Source organism: Papaver somniferum, chromosome 1 (genome assembly GCF_003573695.1).
Source record: "Papaver somniferum cultivar HN1 chromosome 1, ASM357369v1, whole genome shotgun sequence".
Classification (NCBI taxonomy): Eukaryota; Viridiplantae; Streptophyta; class Magnoliopsida; order Ranunculales; family Papaveraceae; genus Papaver; species Papaver somniferum.
Window position 1 is genome coordinate 182,254,737 of NC_039358.1, and position 15,328 is coordinate 182,270,064.

The 15,328-nt window shown below is 43.5% G+C and overlaps 3 protein-coding genes across 3 annotated transcripts; 2 read left to right on the forward strand and 1 right to left on the reverse strand.

Annotated features, from left to right (window-relative positions):
• The first annotated feature begins 552 nt into the window (after positions 1–552).
• On the forward strand, positions 553–1,239 carry LOC113355306. The gene has a single exon (XM_026598138.1). It carries the CDS (start codon positions 553–555, stop codon positions 1,237–1,239), a length of 687 nt encoding a protein of 228 aa, XP_026453923.1.
• Positions 1,240–1,269: 30 nt separating this feature from the next.
• Positions 1,270–2,331, forward strand: LOC113355312. Its single transcript, XM_026598145.1, has one exon. It carries the CDS (start codon positions 1,270–1,272, stop codon positions 2,329–2,331), a length of 1,062 nt encoding a protein of 353 aa, XP_026453930.1.
• Positions 2,332–6,444: 4,113 nt separating this feature from the next.
• LOC113355322 (nucleoprotein TPR-like) lies at positions 6,445–8,317 on the reverse strand. Its single transcript, XM_026598154.1, has 4 exons — positions 8,039–8,317; positions 7,681–7,960; positions 6,929–7,603; positions 6,445–6,857 (listed from the first exon to the last, which is right to left on the reverse strand). The coding sequence occupies exons 1-4, from the start codon at positions 8,315–8,317 to the stop codon at positions 6,445–6,447; spliced, it is 1,647 nt and encodes a 548-aa protein (XP_026453939.1).
• Between the last annotated feature and the right edge of the window lie 7,011 nt (positions 8,318–15,328).

Genomic DNA, 15,328 nt, shown 5'->3' on the forward strand with positions numbered 1-15,328 from the left:
GCCGAGAGAACTCCCGGCCCCGCCTGCAGATCCAACGGTTCCCTTGATACAGACTGTTGATGAAGATCACACTGTAGCCACCGATGGACAGATGCAAGTGGGAACCCCGAACCAGGGATCGAACCATTCAATCCAGATGATGGCAGAACTCGAAAAGTTGAAGAAAAACCAGAAGGTGTACGCTGATGTTGTGGCCCTACTAGCAAAAGAGAAGAAACAACTCAAGGATAGGATCTCTCAAAGCGTTAAACTAAGGGACTTGCACGACGAAGATAATTCCAAAATACCGCTGCCTAACCAGGACCGAAGGATGGTAGTGGCCAATATCAATAATCTTGAACCATTAAATCGAAGGGCGGCCAGAGAAAACCGATTACCCGACCCAGACTACATCCCCGAAGACTCAGATTATTTCGATAGTGAGGACCGAAGATAAGGACGATCCACAGTTAGAGAAGACCACCAGCTTGCAATGGAGAATCTTCGTGCAGAAATGATGGTTGAGATCAAATAACTGAAAGCCGACAAGGAGGAGAAAGACTAGAGGAAGTGATGAGAGAAGCCAATACCACACCTTTGACTCCACACTTAGCCAGAGCACTCATTCCCCAGAAGTGTCCCATCCCAGCGTTCGAATGTTACGATGGATCCATCGACCCCGCGGCCCATCTTCGGTATTACAATCGTATTTTAGCCAGATGGGATCAAGATGACGCCGTCCTCTGCAGGTACTTCCCTTCGAGTTTGAAAGGATCGTCCCTATCTTGGTTCGATAACCTACCTCCAAATTTTATCGACTCCTATAGCCAGCTCACTGAGAAGTTCTTGAGAACCTACATGTACAACAAGGCTATCAATGCAGGAATGGACAAGCTCTTCTCATTAGCGGTCGCATGTAAGGAAACTATCAGGGAATATACCGATAGGTGGCACAAGATTTGTCAAGCAATAGGAAATGTGGATCCGGTAGTCAGTATCAATTGCTACAAGTGGGGGATGGATAGGATGAGCCCGCTGTTTGTTGAGATTCATGGAAGTGTCCCCACGACTGAAGGAGACCTTCGAGTAATCATCGAAAAGCACTCCATATTGGAGGAGATCCAACGGGAAAATCCCAGAGCCCAAACGCAAAGATCTCATCGGACCAACTCAGTGGATCAAGCCAGTGGATCCAAGAGAGGCAACTCAGCTGAACGTCCCGACGAAGATAGGAGGGGACGAAGGGATGATCGACGGTGATATGATCGTGAATTCTAAGATCAGGTATATATGAAGCTGAACAACAACTACACTCGCATCCTAAGAGAGATTAAGGGTCGTGAAAACCTAGAATGGCCTTGGTCCAAAGGAAAGCATCCCCCAAGGTCCGAGAAGTCAAGAGATTACTGTGAATACCACTGCTTCAACGGCCATCAGACTGAAAAATGCAAGAACCTCAAGATAGTGATCCAGAAGCTGATCGACGCTGGCGACCTCAAACAGTACATACAGAAGGCAGAAACCGATGATAGGACAAAACGAAGCAAGCAAGTCCAACTACCTGAAGGAAATCGAACACTCAATGTTATCTCATGCTTCGAACCTAATGGCCCCTTGTTAACAACCCAGATAGGGAAGAGATTGAGAAAGCAGTTCGAGGATTACTGCGAGCTGTACAAAATTGATGGAGTCGAAGTCGATGAGCACGAACAATGGATGAATGCATCAATAACATTCGAAGCTGAGGATATTGAGGAAGATATGGAGGACCACAACGATCCTTTAGTTCTTACATTACCAGTTGCAGGATGCAACATCAAGAAGGTTCTAATTGACGGAGGGAGCTCAGTCAACGTCTTATTTTATGATACATTCAAACGGATGGAACTGAATGATGAGCAATTGATGTCTTCCTACTATACCATCTACGGATTCAACGGCACACCAACGAAGCCCCTAGGATACATCGTGTTGGAAGTTATGGCAGGCCCAATGAAAGTCGATACCCGATTCAACGTGGTAGATTCTCCTTCTCCCTACAATGCCATCATTGGCCGACGATGGGTGCACAAACTCAAAGGGGTTGCAGCGACATATCATCAGTACCTTAGATTCCCAACACCCGAAGGGGTAATGGAAATTAAGGGAGATCAGGTCACCGCCCGCGAGTGCCATGCCATACAGAACCAACTCAATAATGAGCACGATGAACAGCGGAAGTCCCGAAGAAGCAGAAACAAAGCAGCCGTCAAGGACAAGGCGATCGACCAGTACCTTGAGGAAACCTCAGGCAAAAGTCTAACGAAGGGTAGCAACGTCCTAACTACCGAAGCAGGCACCTCAATGGCTTAGGGGGATGTAGAGCCTACCAAATAGCAATTAAAGAACGTTCCTCTCTTAGGAGAACCGAAACCCACATTCACGTCGGTCGAACCCTCCAAAGAGATAAACATAGGAACTGAAGAGAACCCTAAAATGATCAAGATAGGAACCCTGATGGATAAGGACCGAGAAGAGGCCCGAATCAAGCTGCTGAAGGATTATGCTGACATATTTGCATGGAAACTGAGTGACATGCCCCGGATCGATCCAAAGATCATACAAAATGAACTTCGGATAAAGCCAGGCACGAACCCCTTCAGACATAAGCTACGCAAGATAGCACCGGAATACCACCTAGCGGTCGAGAAGGAGCTAACCAGAATGATGGAGGCAGGGTTCATAAAGGAAGCCATGTACCCTACCTGGATCTCGAACATGGTCATCGTACCAAAAAAGAACGGAGGGGTGAGAATATGCATCAACTTCACCAACCTCAACAAAGCCTGCCCGAAGGATAGCTACCCGCTCCCTAGCATCGATCAACTGGTAGAAGCAGTAGAAGGCCACGATGAGTTATCTTTCATGGATTGATATTCAGGTTACAATCAAACATCTCTGGCAGAAGAAGATCAGTAGCACACAACATTCTTTACTCCTCACGGACTTTACTGTTACACCCGCATTCTGTTTGGACTAAGGAATGCAGGGGAAACATATCAGAGGATGGTCGATGCGATCTTCAAACCATGGATCGGGAAAACTTTAGAAGTCTATGTTGATGATATGCTCGTCAAAAGTAAGCTGCGCAAAGATCACCATCAAGATTTGAGAAACATTTTCGATACAATGAGGAAATACATCATGAAAGTGAACCCAGAAAAGTGTACATTCGGCGTCACATCAGGGAAATTCCTAGGATATCTAGTATCGAAGAGGGGCATCGAAGTCGATCCTGCTAAGATCCAAGCCATTGTAGAAATGTCGTCCCCAAAGAACTTTAAAGAAGTTCAAAAGCTTAACGGATCCCTGGCGGCACTTGGGAGATTCATCGCCAGATCGACGGATAAGTGCAATCACTTCTTCAACATCCTCAAGAAGGGGAGTAAGTTTGCATGGACCGCTGAATGCGAAGAAGCCTTCCAGAAGATTAAAGATTACCTGGCCACGATCCCGATCCTCCAGATGCCCGATCCTGATGAGGTGTTGGCTCTATATATAGCAGCGACCGAAGACGCAGTCAACGCAGTCCTGGTCAAAACCAATATGAAGGTTGAGCAACCAATCTACTACGTCAGAAAGACTCTCAACCCGGCGGAAAGAAACTACACGAAAATTGAGCAACTCATACTAGCATTAGTATGGGCAACCCAAAAGCTGGGAACCTATTTCTTGACTCATTATGTTTGGGTCCCATGTAAAGCACCGTTGGAAGCTGTTCTCAAAAGCGCAGATAAGGTAGGAAGGATATCAAAATGGAACACTCATCTTGATCAATTCAATATTATCCACGAGATTCAAACTGCCTAAAAGTCACAAGTTTTGGCGGATTTCTTGGCGGACTTACCTCTGGATAACGGCGAAGAGGTGAAGGACATGCCTGAAGCAGAAGAGGACAGAAAAGATCCAGTTGATGTACTCGAACCCTCAAGCCAAAGAATATGGGAAGTCTTCGTGGATGAATCAAGGAATAGAGAAGGTGAATGTATTGGCATCGTGATCACTACCCCAACCAGAGATAGGATCGTACACGCATTAAGATTAGAATTCAAGGGGCATACAAACAACATCGTGGAGTACGAAGCCGTAGTACATGCCCTTCGTTTAGTAATTGAAATGGGAATAAACGATGTACGCCTAACAAGTGATTCACAAGTGGTCATCCGGAAAATCGAATTGGAATATAATGTTTATGACGAGACCCCCTCAGCATATATGGTGATGTTCCAAACCCTAGCATCCCAAGTACCCAACATCAAGTTTTGGCATCCATGCAGAAAATATCTCAGGCATGTTGATGCCTTAGCATACATATCGTCCATGTTAAAGGATGAAAGCGTTAAGGCCATCAAGATAACAAGAGTGTATGAGTCGTCGATCACTCCACAACAAGCCTTCGCTACAAATCATGAAGACGATGTAGGGGAGGACATTGCTGACGATGATGTGGGGGAAGACATCGCCGATGACTTCGTCGAAGATGATATCTTATCAAGAGCAAACGAGGATGAAGACTTCAAAAACGAAGAAGACTGGAGAACCGAGGTTCACCTGTTCCTTGAAAAAGGAACGCTGCCTACAGACCTGAAGCAAGCTCGTAAGATACAATCAAAGGCAGGAAGATATGACCTTCGAGACAGAGTTCTTTACAAGAAATCTTTCCTCGGCCCTCTGTTGCGCTGTTTATCCAGAGAGGAGGGTCACCGTATCCTGAAGGACATCCACTACGGGGATGCAGGCAACCACAGCGGGATGAGATTACTAGCTGACAAAGCTAAGATGCAAGGGTATTACTAGCCACAAATGATACAAGACGCAGCCAGGATGTCTAGAAGATGCGAAGAATGTCAGTGTTTTTCTAAGAGAATCCATGCCCCGACAACGAAGCTAAATTCAGTAGATAGCCCTTGGCCATTTGCAAAGTGGGGACTAGATATCGTCGGACCCCTGATCGAAGGGTCAGGGAAAAGACGATTCTTGATAGTAGCCACGGATTACTTTAGCAAGTGGGTGGAAGACAAAGCTCTATCCAGGATCAGAGATGTGGACGTATTCACATTCATTTTTCAGAACATCATTTGCAGGTTCGGCATTCCCGCAAAAATTGTCTCCGATAATGGTAAGAAGCTGCAAGGAAAGAATATAGACATGCTCTTCGATACCTTCAAGATCAGGAAGAACAAATCGACTCCCATCTACCCCAAAAGTAACAGCCAAGCCGAAGCTAAAAATAAGACTCTTGCCCTTATTCTCAAGAAATCATTGGACGAACACAAGGGACGATGGTGCGAACAGTTACACAACGTGTTATGGGCGTATCGAACAACACGAAGGTCCACTACTGGTGAATCACCGTTCCTCCTCACCTATGGAGCCGAAGCAGTCATTCCGACAGAGATCATCATGCCAACCACAAAGACCGAAGCATGGGAGAAGAACCTCACAGCAGACATGATGCTGGAAAGACTCGATGATCTAGAAGAAAGGAGGGAGATAGCGCTACAAAGAATGGAAAATTATCAACGAAGATTAGCAAGAGAGTACAATAAAAAAGTTAAGCTTAGAAATTTTGTATAAGGACAGTATGTGCTGAGAACAATACCCCAATACCAACGAGAGAAAGTGAGGCAAATTAGCACCAACATGGGGAGGACCATTTTTAATACATGACATTGCGGGTAACTGATCATATTATCTGCGTAACCTCAAAGGAGAAGTCCTCAGGAACCCTTGGAATGCGAAATACCTCAAGCCATACTATCCTTGAAGCAATGCAGTTCTGCACCTGCATGAAGAGTACCATAAGAAGAAGAAGATGGCACAACCGCTTGACATGTTTCTATCTCTGGTCGAGGATTAGCAGACCTCGTCGTATCAATCAAACAAATCTTTGACAAGAACTCTATTGGGGAAAGTAATTACATACAATCTCTGAGGACTCCCCTTTCAGCGTCTATAAGTGTAGGACCATGGGGAAGGATTCCAGTAGAAAGAGATACCCAACCAAATAATAAAGCAGCGGTTCAGCGGAATGGATGCATGTAAATATTTCAATAACACATCACATATCCGGGAACACTACATCAACCCCCATTGTTCGGTAATCCTCTGGACCAGGGTTAGCTGACGGGGTGACAGGTCCAAAGTTAGTGACGAAGGTACCTCCCTTCGTTATTGCTGTCAAGCACTTTTCATTACTTTACTTACTCATTTCTCAATACCTAGATTTTTTCATTATCTAAAAAGTTATATGAACTAACAATGCAGACAAATCAGAGTTGTACATACCAAAAACAAACGATGATCCATTCCATGAATGTTAATTACAAGATTGGGGAGTTAAACAAAAAATACAGAAGATACACAAAAAATGGCCTGAAGCCAAGTAATCGACAAAGATCAACTTTCTAAGACGAACATAGAGACCTATTTCCCTTGGGAAGACTCGGCATGACCAGCTGGGTTCTTCTTCTGAGACGAAGGGACACTTACTCCCGAAGAAGGATCGGAAGTGTAGGTCAAAGGCTCGGGCATAGGACGGCGGGGGTACTTCTTAACAATGCCATGATCTTTTAGAAGACTCATCTTGGTCTTGGTTAAGGTCTTGTTGACCTCCTCGGCAAGCTGACAACGAGCCTTGTGCACAATAACAGTGGCTTTGAATTCAGACTGCGACAACGAAGATTTCAATCGGGTTACTTCCTTGGCTGCCTCCTTCGCTGCTTCGTCCCGAGATCCCGCCAGCCCTTCATAATACTTGGCTTGGCCCTGCTGATGCACTAAGGAAGATTGGGTCTCTTTAAGCTTTTCATTTGCAAGGCTAAGTTGTCCCTCGAGCTCTGAAAAAGAAGAAACAAAATGGTTAAAAGAAAAGAATTACGAAGCCATCCACGACCAAACAAACATATACCTTCGACATTAGCCGAAGCTATCTCAAACTCATTAACTACAGTGTCCCGAGCTTCGTCAAGGAAATCATACTCGTCGGAAATTTTGTTATAATCCATTTGAATATTTTTGAGGGTAAACTGACACTCATCCAACTCTACCTGCTTCATAGAGTCCAAGTGATGAAGACGGTTAACTTCAGTAGTCATCTCCTCAATCCCTTTAGTTAATCTATACATGTTAACTTCTAGATCTTTCTCTGACTCCACCAAACGAGCAACATCGGCTCGAGAATCGGTCAAGGCTTTACTAAGAGCATGTGCCTCTGCTCTGGCGTCATCTCTCTCCCGAATGAGCTGTTGCATATGATCCCGAACGTCGGGGTCATGAGACGAGCACGCTTGAAAAAGCCCTAATTCAAGATCTTCCAACCGAGAAGCCTCATCCCGAGCATCATGGAGAGATTCACGGGTCCATTCCAAGGTACCTTTAAATTGGGAACGGACGGCTGATAGGATATTTCGCATTTCAAATAAAAGATCATCTTGCCTTTTGTGTTCCGCTAACAACTTATTATGCTGAGCGACACGACCATTCCACTTATCAGCCTCTTTTATGATATTTGCAACTAACTCTTTAATCCGGGAAGCCTGGCGAGTTCTCTCACCACGAAGCCACGTCAATTCTCTGGCATCGCCTGCTGAAGACAGGGCCGTCCATTTCAGAACGAACAACAAGAAAAAATGAAGATAGGGAAAAAGCGAAGAGACAAACCTTTTGACGAAGCACCAACAGACGACGCTTCTGTCCGATATTTCTCCAACTCAGCCTCAAGAGAATCAACTTCTTGATGAAGCTCCGCTTCGGTAGCCCCAAGTTGCTGCTTCCCCTTCAACTTTTCCTTCAGCTCCAGTATCTCCTTGTCCTTAGCAGCAAGAAGTTCTTCAGCGGAATTCAAATTTTCTTCCCTGTGACGTAACTTTGCCTCCAGCTTAAGAGCCTCCGCCTTGAAGAACTGGTACAAGGTATGGTTGTAGTGCTCGCTCCTCACCAGCTGAATAAGGAATGACTACATGAAAATCATTAAGGAAAGGACATTGGATCCCTCAACTTAGTATCTACGATCGCCTACCTCGAGAACACGCTGTTGAGGATAACCATACTGATAACCATCAGCTATGGCCATCATATGAGCAATGGAAGAAGGTGGATAGACCAAGAGACTAGACGAAGTAGCTCCCAAATCTTTTTCCCAGACTTCAGCAACATCATCGTGAGACGCCATCTGCATCCTATGACGAGTAAAGGCATCATAATCTTTCTCACCAGGCACTATGGGGGAAGGATTGGGCACGCACATCAGGCCCTTCTTCATCAACCATTCGAAGGTGGCATCATCTCCGTCGTGCATCACGATCTTCTCTAAGCTATCATAAGATACACCAGCAGGAGCTCCATCACCAGCAGCGAACCCTTGGCCAGCGGGTTTTTCCTTCGTTTCAGCCTCCTTAGAGGCAAGAGCTTCGGCATCCTCCCCTTCAGAGGTATCTTATTCCTCGGCTATCTTCTCACCCTCACCCTCTGCAATAACATCTCATTCATCGTTTTGAGAGATCATAGGAAAGTCGGCAGCCATTCCCAAAGTAGCATCAAGGTCAACTTGTCCCCCGGCGGAATAAATCCTACCAAAAGAGAACTCTTGGTTAGGGATTGTTGCTTGAAGATCAACATCTTCGTTCCTTTGAGCATGTGCGCCCTCGGTAGGAGGATCGTTCGTTTGAGCTTCAGAGGCGATATTCTCTCCACCATTCTTAACACCAACATTGCCATCACCCTCGTTACCAGGAGGCGAGGTGTTAGTACGTTTCTCATCATCGGTAACATCCTCGTCGGACTTATCCTCGTCGTTCACCGGACTGTTAACCTCGGGAATCTTTGTCTCTTCCTCACCAACAGTAGAAGACTGGACGGGACCAAGCTTTTTCTTCTTCGACGCCTAAAACGAACACATGATCAACCTATGATTCCAGGGGCAAGCATACATAAACTACATACTATTATAAGGAATCATACCTTGACAGTGGCAGCACCCTTCGAAGGAAGAACCGCATCAGAACTCTCCTCTTCATCAGCAACATCAACAACATACTCAAAGTTCATACCAGCGAAATTTAGTTGCCAAGGGCAGAAGTCACCATAGCGGGATGGGGCACTATCACGAGGCTGACTACCAACAATAGGACGCCACCCATGTTGACCAGGCACCCAACCATAGGCCCAAGGACCGATGACTTAAATAACGGTGGCATGCCATTCATAATCATGATCACGCTTGAGTCACTCATTCTTGGGAAAAATCCTTTGAGAAAGAGTCCCTTCGGTACCAGGGACATAACGAAGCTTCAAGTCACTCACTTCACTTAGAAGACGAACCTCACCTTGAGAAGCTGCAATCGTACGAAGACCTACACTCCATGGCTTATGATTTCTACCATTGACATAATCTCCGAAAGAAGCGTTGAAATTCTCAGGAGTGTACCAATCTTTCTCAAAGGATTGGGAATGTAGCACGTCATCATCGTCTCGCCTTTACTCCGAAGATAACACTCTTTCAGCGTTCGAAGATAATTTCCGCTCAGTTGTACCACCAAACAACAATGAGTATGAGGAGTGGAACCCTCACGATCGTCCAGGACATCATAGTAAAAAGAGTCCCCCAACTTATACAGAGGCAACATCAGGCCAGCTTCGAAGGCCCCCACAGTTGTCAGGAAATGGAAGTCATCATACTTATAGTTCGCGATCATATCATAAGTAAGATCGTCATCTGGTGCATAAAACTTGACATCAAAATCCTCGAAGCCATGCTTTACCTTCAACGCTTCGAGATCAACATGCTTAAAGTAACCTTGTTCTTAGAAACCGAGACGCTTTGTATAACCAGGGCAACGTCAGAACTAGCAGCTTTGACCAACAACGGTTTCTTCGGAGGACTCATATCCGAAGCTTTTCTTTTGGTTGGAGGATTCCTCGACAGGTCTACCTTCGGTGTAGTGCCTTTAGCAGAAGATTCTTTAACGGGAACGGTAGACTGTGGAACCTTAGGCTTCTGAGAAAGCATCGTAACTGGGGCAACAGAACGAAGAGGCTGCACATTCAGCGGTTCAGCATGCTGAGAAGAAGAATGTTGCACATTTATCGGTTCAACGCGTTGAGAAGAAGGATTAGCGGAAGGACGGTAAAATGCGTATCGAGAACCCTTCGGCGGATCCCCCATCTTCGTAGATGAAATCCTGGGACCTGATGAGGACGAAGTTTTATGAGTACGAAGGTCCGCTTAGGAAGACCTAGATGGACCACCCTTCGGCGGAGATATATCAGGACTTCTCGATGAAGGAGATCTATAAGGTCTCGACGACAGAGTATTATAAGGAACACGAGAACGATCATCCATATCTACAAGGGGCATAAAGATAAAACGAAGGACAGAATACAGGTTTAATGGAGGTTGAACAAAAATCCAACCATTACAACAAGAACATCTTCGGCGTAAGGATATCTCAAGAACACCTTCATGCCAAGAGAGCGAATAGCCCTAGATTTCGCGATAAAAAACTGGGGAAAGTATATATACTGTCGTCTGGATTGTTCTTTATCACAAACTCTGGGATCATTGAACAAGAAAAAGTAGAAACATGTGTAAAAGAGCTACTCACTGATGATCAATGGCGGAAAGAGAAATCCTCAAACATCAGAAAGTTGCAGGATCAACAAGCAGTTGCAGTAGACTTAACTAGAACTCGTAACTGAGAATGAAGAACGACAACAGTTAAGGACAAAAGACAAAAAGAGAAAAAAATAAAATTTTCTCAGAGAATGAGAATGAAAAAGACAGAGCAAGAAGAAGATAGAGGGAAGGAATAAAAGTTATTTCTCCAGCTACCCATCCCATATTTATAACAGGGACAGATAAAACCATCCCATGTTTCAAGGAGAAGTTATTACTAGATGTGGGAAACGTGCCCAAAAAAAGTAGGGGGAGTTATTGCGATAAGTTGAGGAGACTGTGAAGACAGTTTTCTTCATACTTTGACCAATTTCAAACCAAGAAGAAAATGGGAAAATTGTATACAAATAATCTGTGACCGACCACGTGGCAAAGACTGGACGCGTATGCTAAAACAATATAAGGAGCATCAAGATGATGTTGCCACATCGCAGCATTAGAAGAACAAGATCACCATCTTCTGCCACGAATCCATCATCATGCAGATCCGACGGTGAAAAATCGAGGACTACCAGGGGAATAAGCAACTGCGAAACACCCTGGAAGATACAAGATCATACTTTACTCTATCCCAAGATTGATCCAAAATCGAGGGTAGAGATTAATCTGACCGACAAGGATGTGACAAAGGCATCAGACAGCTGTCTGACGCGTGCGGACTGTCTAACCACCCGCTTTAAATGCTACATGCACATGATACGTGTCAAACATTCTGTGGTGGAGTAAGCGGCGACCCATCATTACAAACTGCCACCGTTAGGATCATCGGTACCAAACGAAGGCATCAGCGGTATCGGCACAGAGAACAAGACGATAAGGATACAGCTGTTATCTTGGAGACCCCACACAGGAATCCTATAAATACCCCATTCCACTAAGAGAGAGAGGGTGGACCATTTTTTAGCTAGAGGAATAGAGAGTCCAGGAGAGAGAAACTGTAAGAGTAAGTATGAGATTTAGTTCCCTCCTAGCTTAGTTCTCCACTCAAAGTCATTCGACTATCTTTGTAACCTCTGATCGCATAGTGAAACACCAACCCGCGTGGACGTAGGCCTTAGTGCTGAACCACGTAAATCGTCGTCTCATTTACATTCAACACTTTAGATCTTCTGTTTTTCATACTATGCATCGTATTTGCCTATATATATTGTGAACTCACCATAATCTAACTTGTATGGCTAGACTAGGACGAGCCCAAAGGCTCCGAGTCCATCAGGCTTCGACCTTATGTTGTTTTATACATGTTTTATTTATCTCAATGATTTGGTCAATCATGCGAATATTGTTTGTGGACACGAAGATACCTTCGTTATTTTCGTGTTCACAGGTGCAACACATCACAAAGGGGAATCGATCCTTGTATGAGGTGCAGCAAGTTTTTAGGAAAAAGGGGAACCGATCCAATGGACATGTGCAACACGTTTTTAGGCAAAGGGGAACCGATCCTATGGACATGTGCAACACATATAAGTTAGATACCATATATATGTGGGGAACCGGTCCTAGTACCTAGTCAACCGAATTTTGGAAATCTAGTGTGACTATGCACAGTACTCACATGGAGGTAGAACCGAAACTTGTTTTGGTAGAACCGTTAAACCCATGATTTGTGATTGAGTGTTTCTTAATCAATCGCATAGTTCTTGAAAGTCAGATGAACCAATTCTAAACTTGTTTGGAAGTGTGACAAATCGGTTTCAAGGTTGTAAGTATGAAAGAGGACTTACAAAGTAAGGATGTCGACATACTTTGAACACGTACAATTATGTTTATCTTTTGTTGTTCAAAGTTATTCCTTAATAGCTACAGGAAGAAAATCCCAGGATCGAAATATAAATAAGTTAAGAATCTTTTAATTAAGGTTGTTAATTTTATTTTAGGAAAATGAGAACACGTACAGTAATGTTTATCTTTTATTGTTCAAAGTTATTCCTTAATAGATACAGGAAGAAAATCCCAAGATCGAAATATAAATAAGTTAAGAATCTTTTAATTAAGGTTGTCAAATTTTATTTTAGGAAAATGAGAATTAGTAATATGCATTTACTAGTTGAGATTTTCCAAAGAGATTTTCGGTCATTATTGTAGATGGGGGAAAAATGATTTGCTGGTTTTTAAGGAATTGAGGAGACGACCGTACGGAGGAGACTCCTCGAACCGAGCGAAATGTTAAACCTCACATAGATGCATCGTTGCAGAGGGGGTGCTTTAGATTCGAGAGATCAATCTGTAGTACTCCGTCCTAAATCAAGACAATGACCGTTCCAGAGTAAATTCGGTCACAAGAGAGGATGGGTTGATCAATAGGAGGGAAGCTGGGAAATGTGTGGAATCAATGGTAATCAAAGATTGTGGGTATATGAATTCTGAATATAATAAGCTCTGAATTATTGAAATTGCTCAATTGAGATTAGTTTCTCAATTGATGAGTTGATGATCTCGTGTTGTCGATGAGACGTGAGATTGATGATACTGTTGATGTCAATGATTCAATCATGATTCAGAGACTTATTTATATTTCTGGAATTTTTAGACACCATGATTCTGTGAAGTGTCACAGTTGATGGAATCAAGGAGTGGGGAAGTGGAGATCGTGTTTGAAACCAGTTGCTCAACGTGTGGAGACTTGGTCAATTTTCCACCCACTATCTCGTGAATTCCTTCAACTGATTGCACGACTTGCTCACATTCCATCGTGTGTTTGAACACACGTATCGTAGACCGCCAGACCAAAACCCTAAGTGATATCCCCCCAAAGTGACACGATTGACATCTCGTGGTATGTTAGTCAATTGATGACTTCGTGGTTTGATGGGACGATGAATCCATGTAGTTGCTGAGTTGAACATGATGTTCTGAAACTCATGAGTTGAACATGTCATGAGACAGAGGTATAGTTCTTACGATGAAGTTAGCAAGTATTGCTCATTCGATGGATCGTTGAATATTGATTGTTGAACCAATATTCCTTGGTTTGAGCAAATATTCATCATCTGATCATGTGTTGCTCATATGATGAATTGTTGAATATTTGATCGTGTGAGTATGTGTTGATCATCTGATGGATTATTGGCAGCGTACCAAAAATATTAATTAGAATACTGGTCGTTGAACCGAGCATAATTAATAAAATTAATGACCATGAGGTCGTCGTAAAATTATTAAGGTTGGAATCTGGAATGATGATCCTTGGATTCAGAAACCCTAATTTGATCAATTAATGATCAATTCATGGTTCGTCAGAATTTTAACCATAGGACGAAGGAGGGAGCGACTATATGGACCGTGGATCAACCATGTAGTGTCCATATACTCACGTGAGCAAATACAAAGAACTCCTGAAGATTTGACGATTTGTTGGTAAAAGAATGATTAAATGCTGTTTTAATCATTTATTCGAAAATGCTCATCTGAGCCTTAGATGAGAAAACCTAATTAATTATGAAAGAGTGAGGGACCGACCATGGGTCATGAAACCGGTCCTGGGTAGTTACGTGACCGCCTGATGATCACTTCATCAAAATCCAAAGTGTTTGGAATAGTCTTGGACCTAATACGTGCAATTGTGCAAATTAGGTCAAAACTGTAAAACTTGATGGGCCGGATTCTGTAAGCCAAAGAGCCAATCTTGGTCAGTCAAGATAACGTGCTCGTGTCCCCAAGGCGTTCGCGTCTCAGTCCTGAGAATTTTGATATTTTCTGGCGTGCAATTGAGCATCCATTCGAGAAAATATGCCAAAATTAGGGTTTCGACGAAACTGAGGAAAACACCATGAGATGATGGAAAATAATTATAAAATAAGGAATGAGGAGGCGTGGGACCACCAAGGCCAAGGCATGGTCGGCCAATCGTGGCCACGGTCTCGTGGTGCCTTTTCCTTAATTTTATAATATTTTGATGATTTTATGAAAAATATCGTGGATTTAAAGAGTTTTGATGAATTTAGGGAGTTACCCTGAAGTGAAGGAGTTTCATGAGTTCAGGGAAGCAAAAATATTAAAATAATAAAAACAAGGGTGTGTGGGCCCGTGGGAGGCATGGCCGGCCGGCTAGGGCCCGGTCCCACGAGTTTCCTTAATGTTTTACGTATTTTTAATGTATTTTTCCATGATTTGAAGGGATTTTCCTAATTTGAGAGAAATACCATGAAATCAAGGAGTTTCATGGGATGAAGGAAATCCTAAAAATAATAATAATAAAATACATGAGCGTGTGGGACCGGCTGAGGCATGGCCGGCCGGCTGGGGCCTGGTCCCACGTGTTTCCCTAATTTTATATTATTATTTTTTAATGTATTTTTCCATGATTTGAAGGGATTTTCCTAATTTGAGAGAAATACCATGAAATCAAGGAGTTTCATGGGATAAAGGAAATCCTAAAAATAATAATAATAAAATACATGGACGTGTGGGACCGGCTGAGGCATGGCCGGCCGGCTGGGACCCGATCCCACGTGTTTTCCTAATTTTATATTTTTATTTTTATGTATTTTGAAAATACCATGATTTGAAGGAATTTTCATGAAATCAAGGAAATAATAATAATACTAAAATAATGAGGAACCATAAGGTGTGGGGCCGGCTGGGACCAAGGCATGGCCGGTTGGCCAATGGTCACACCCCACACTATTTTTC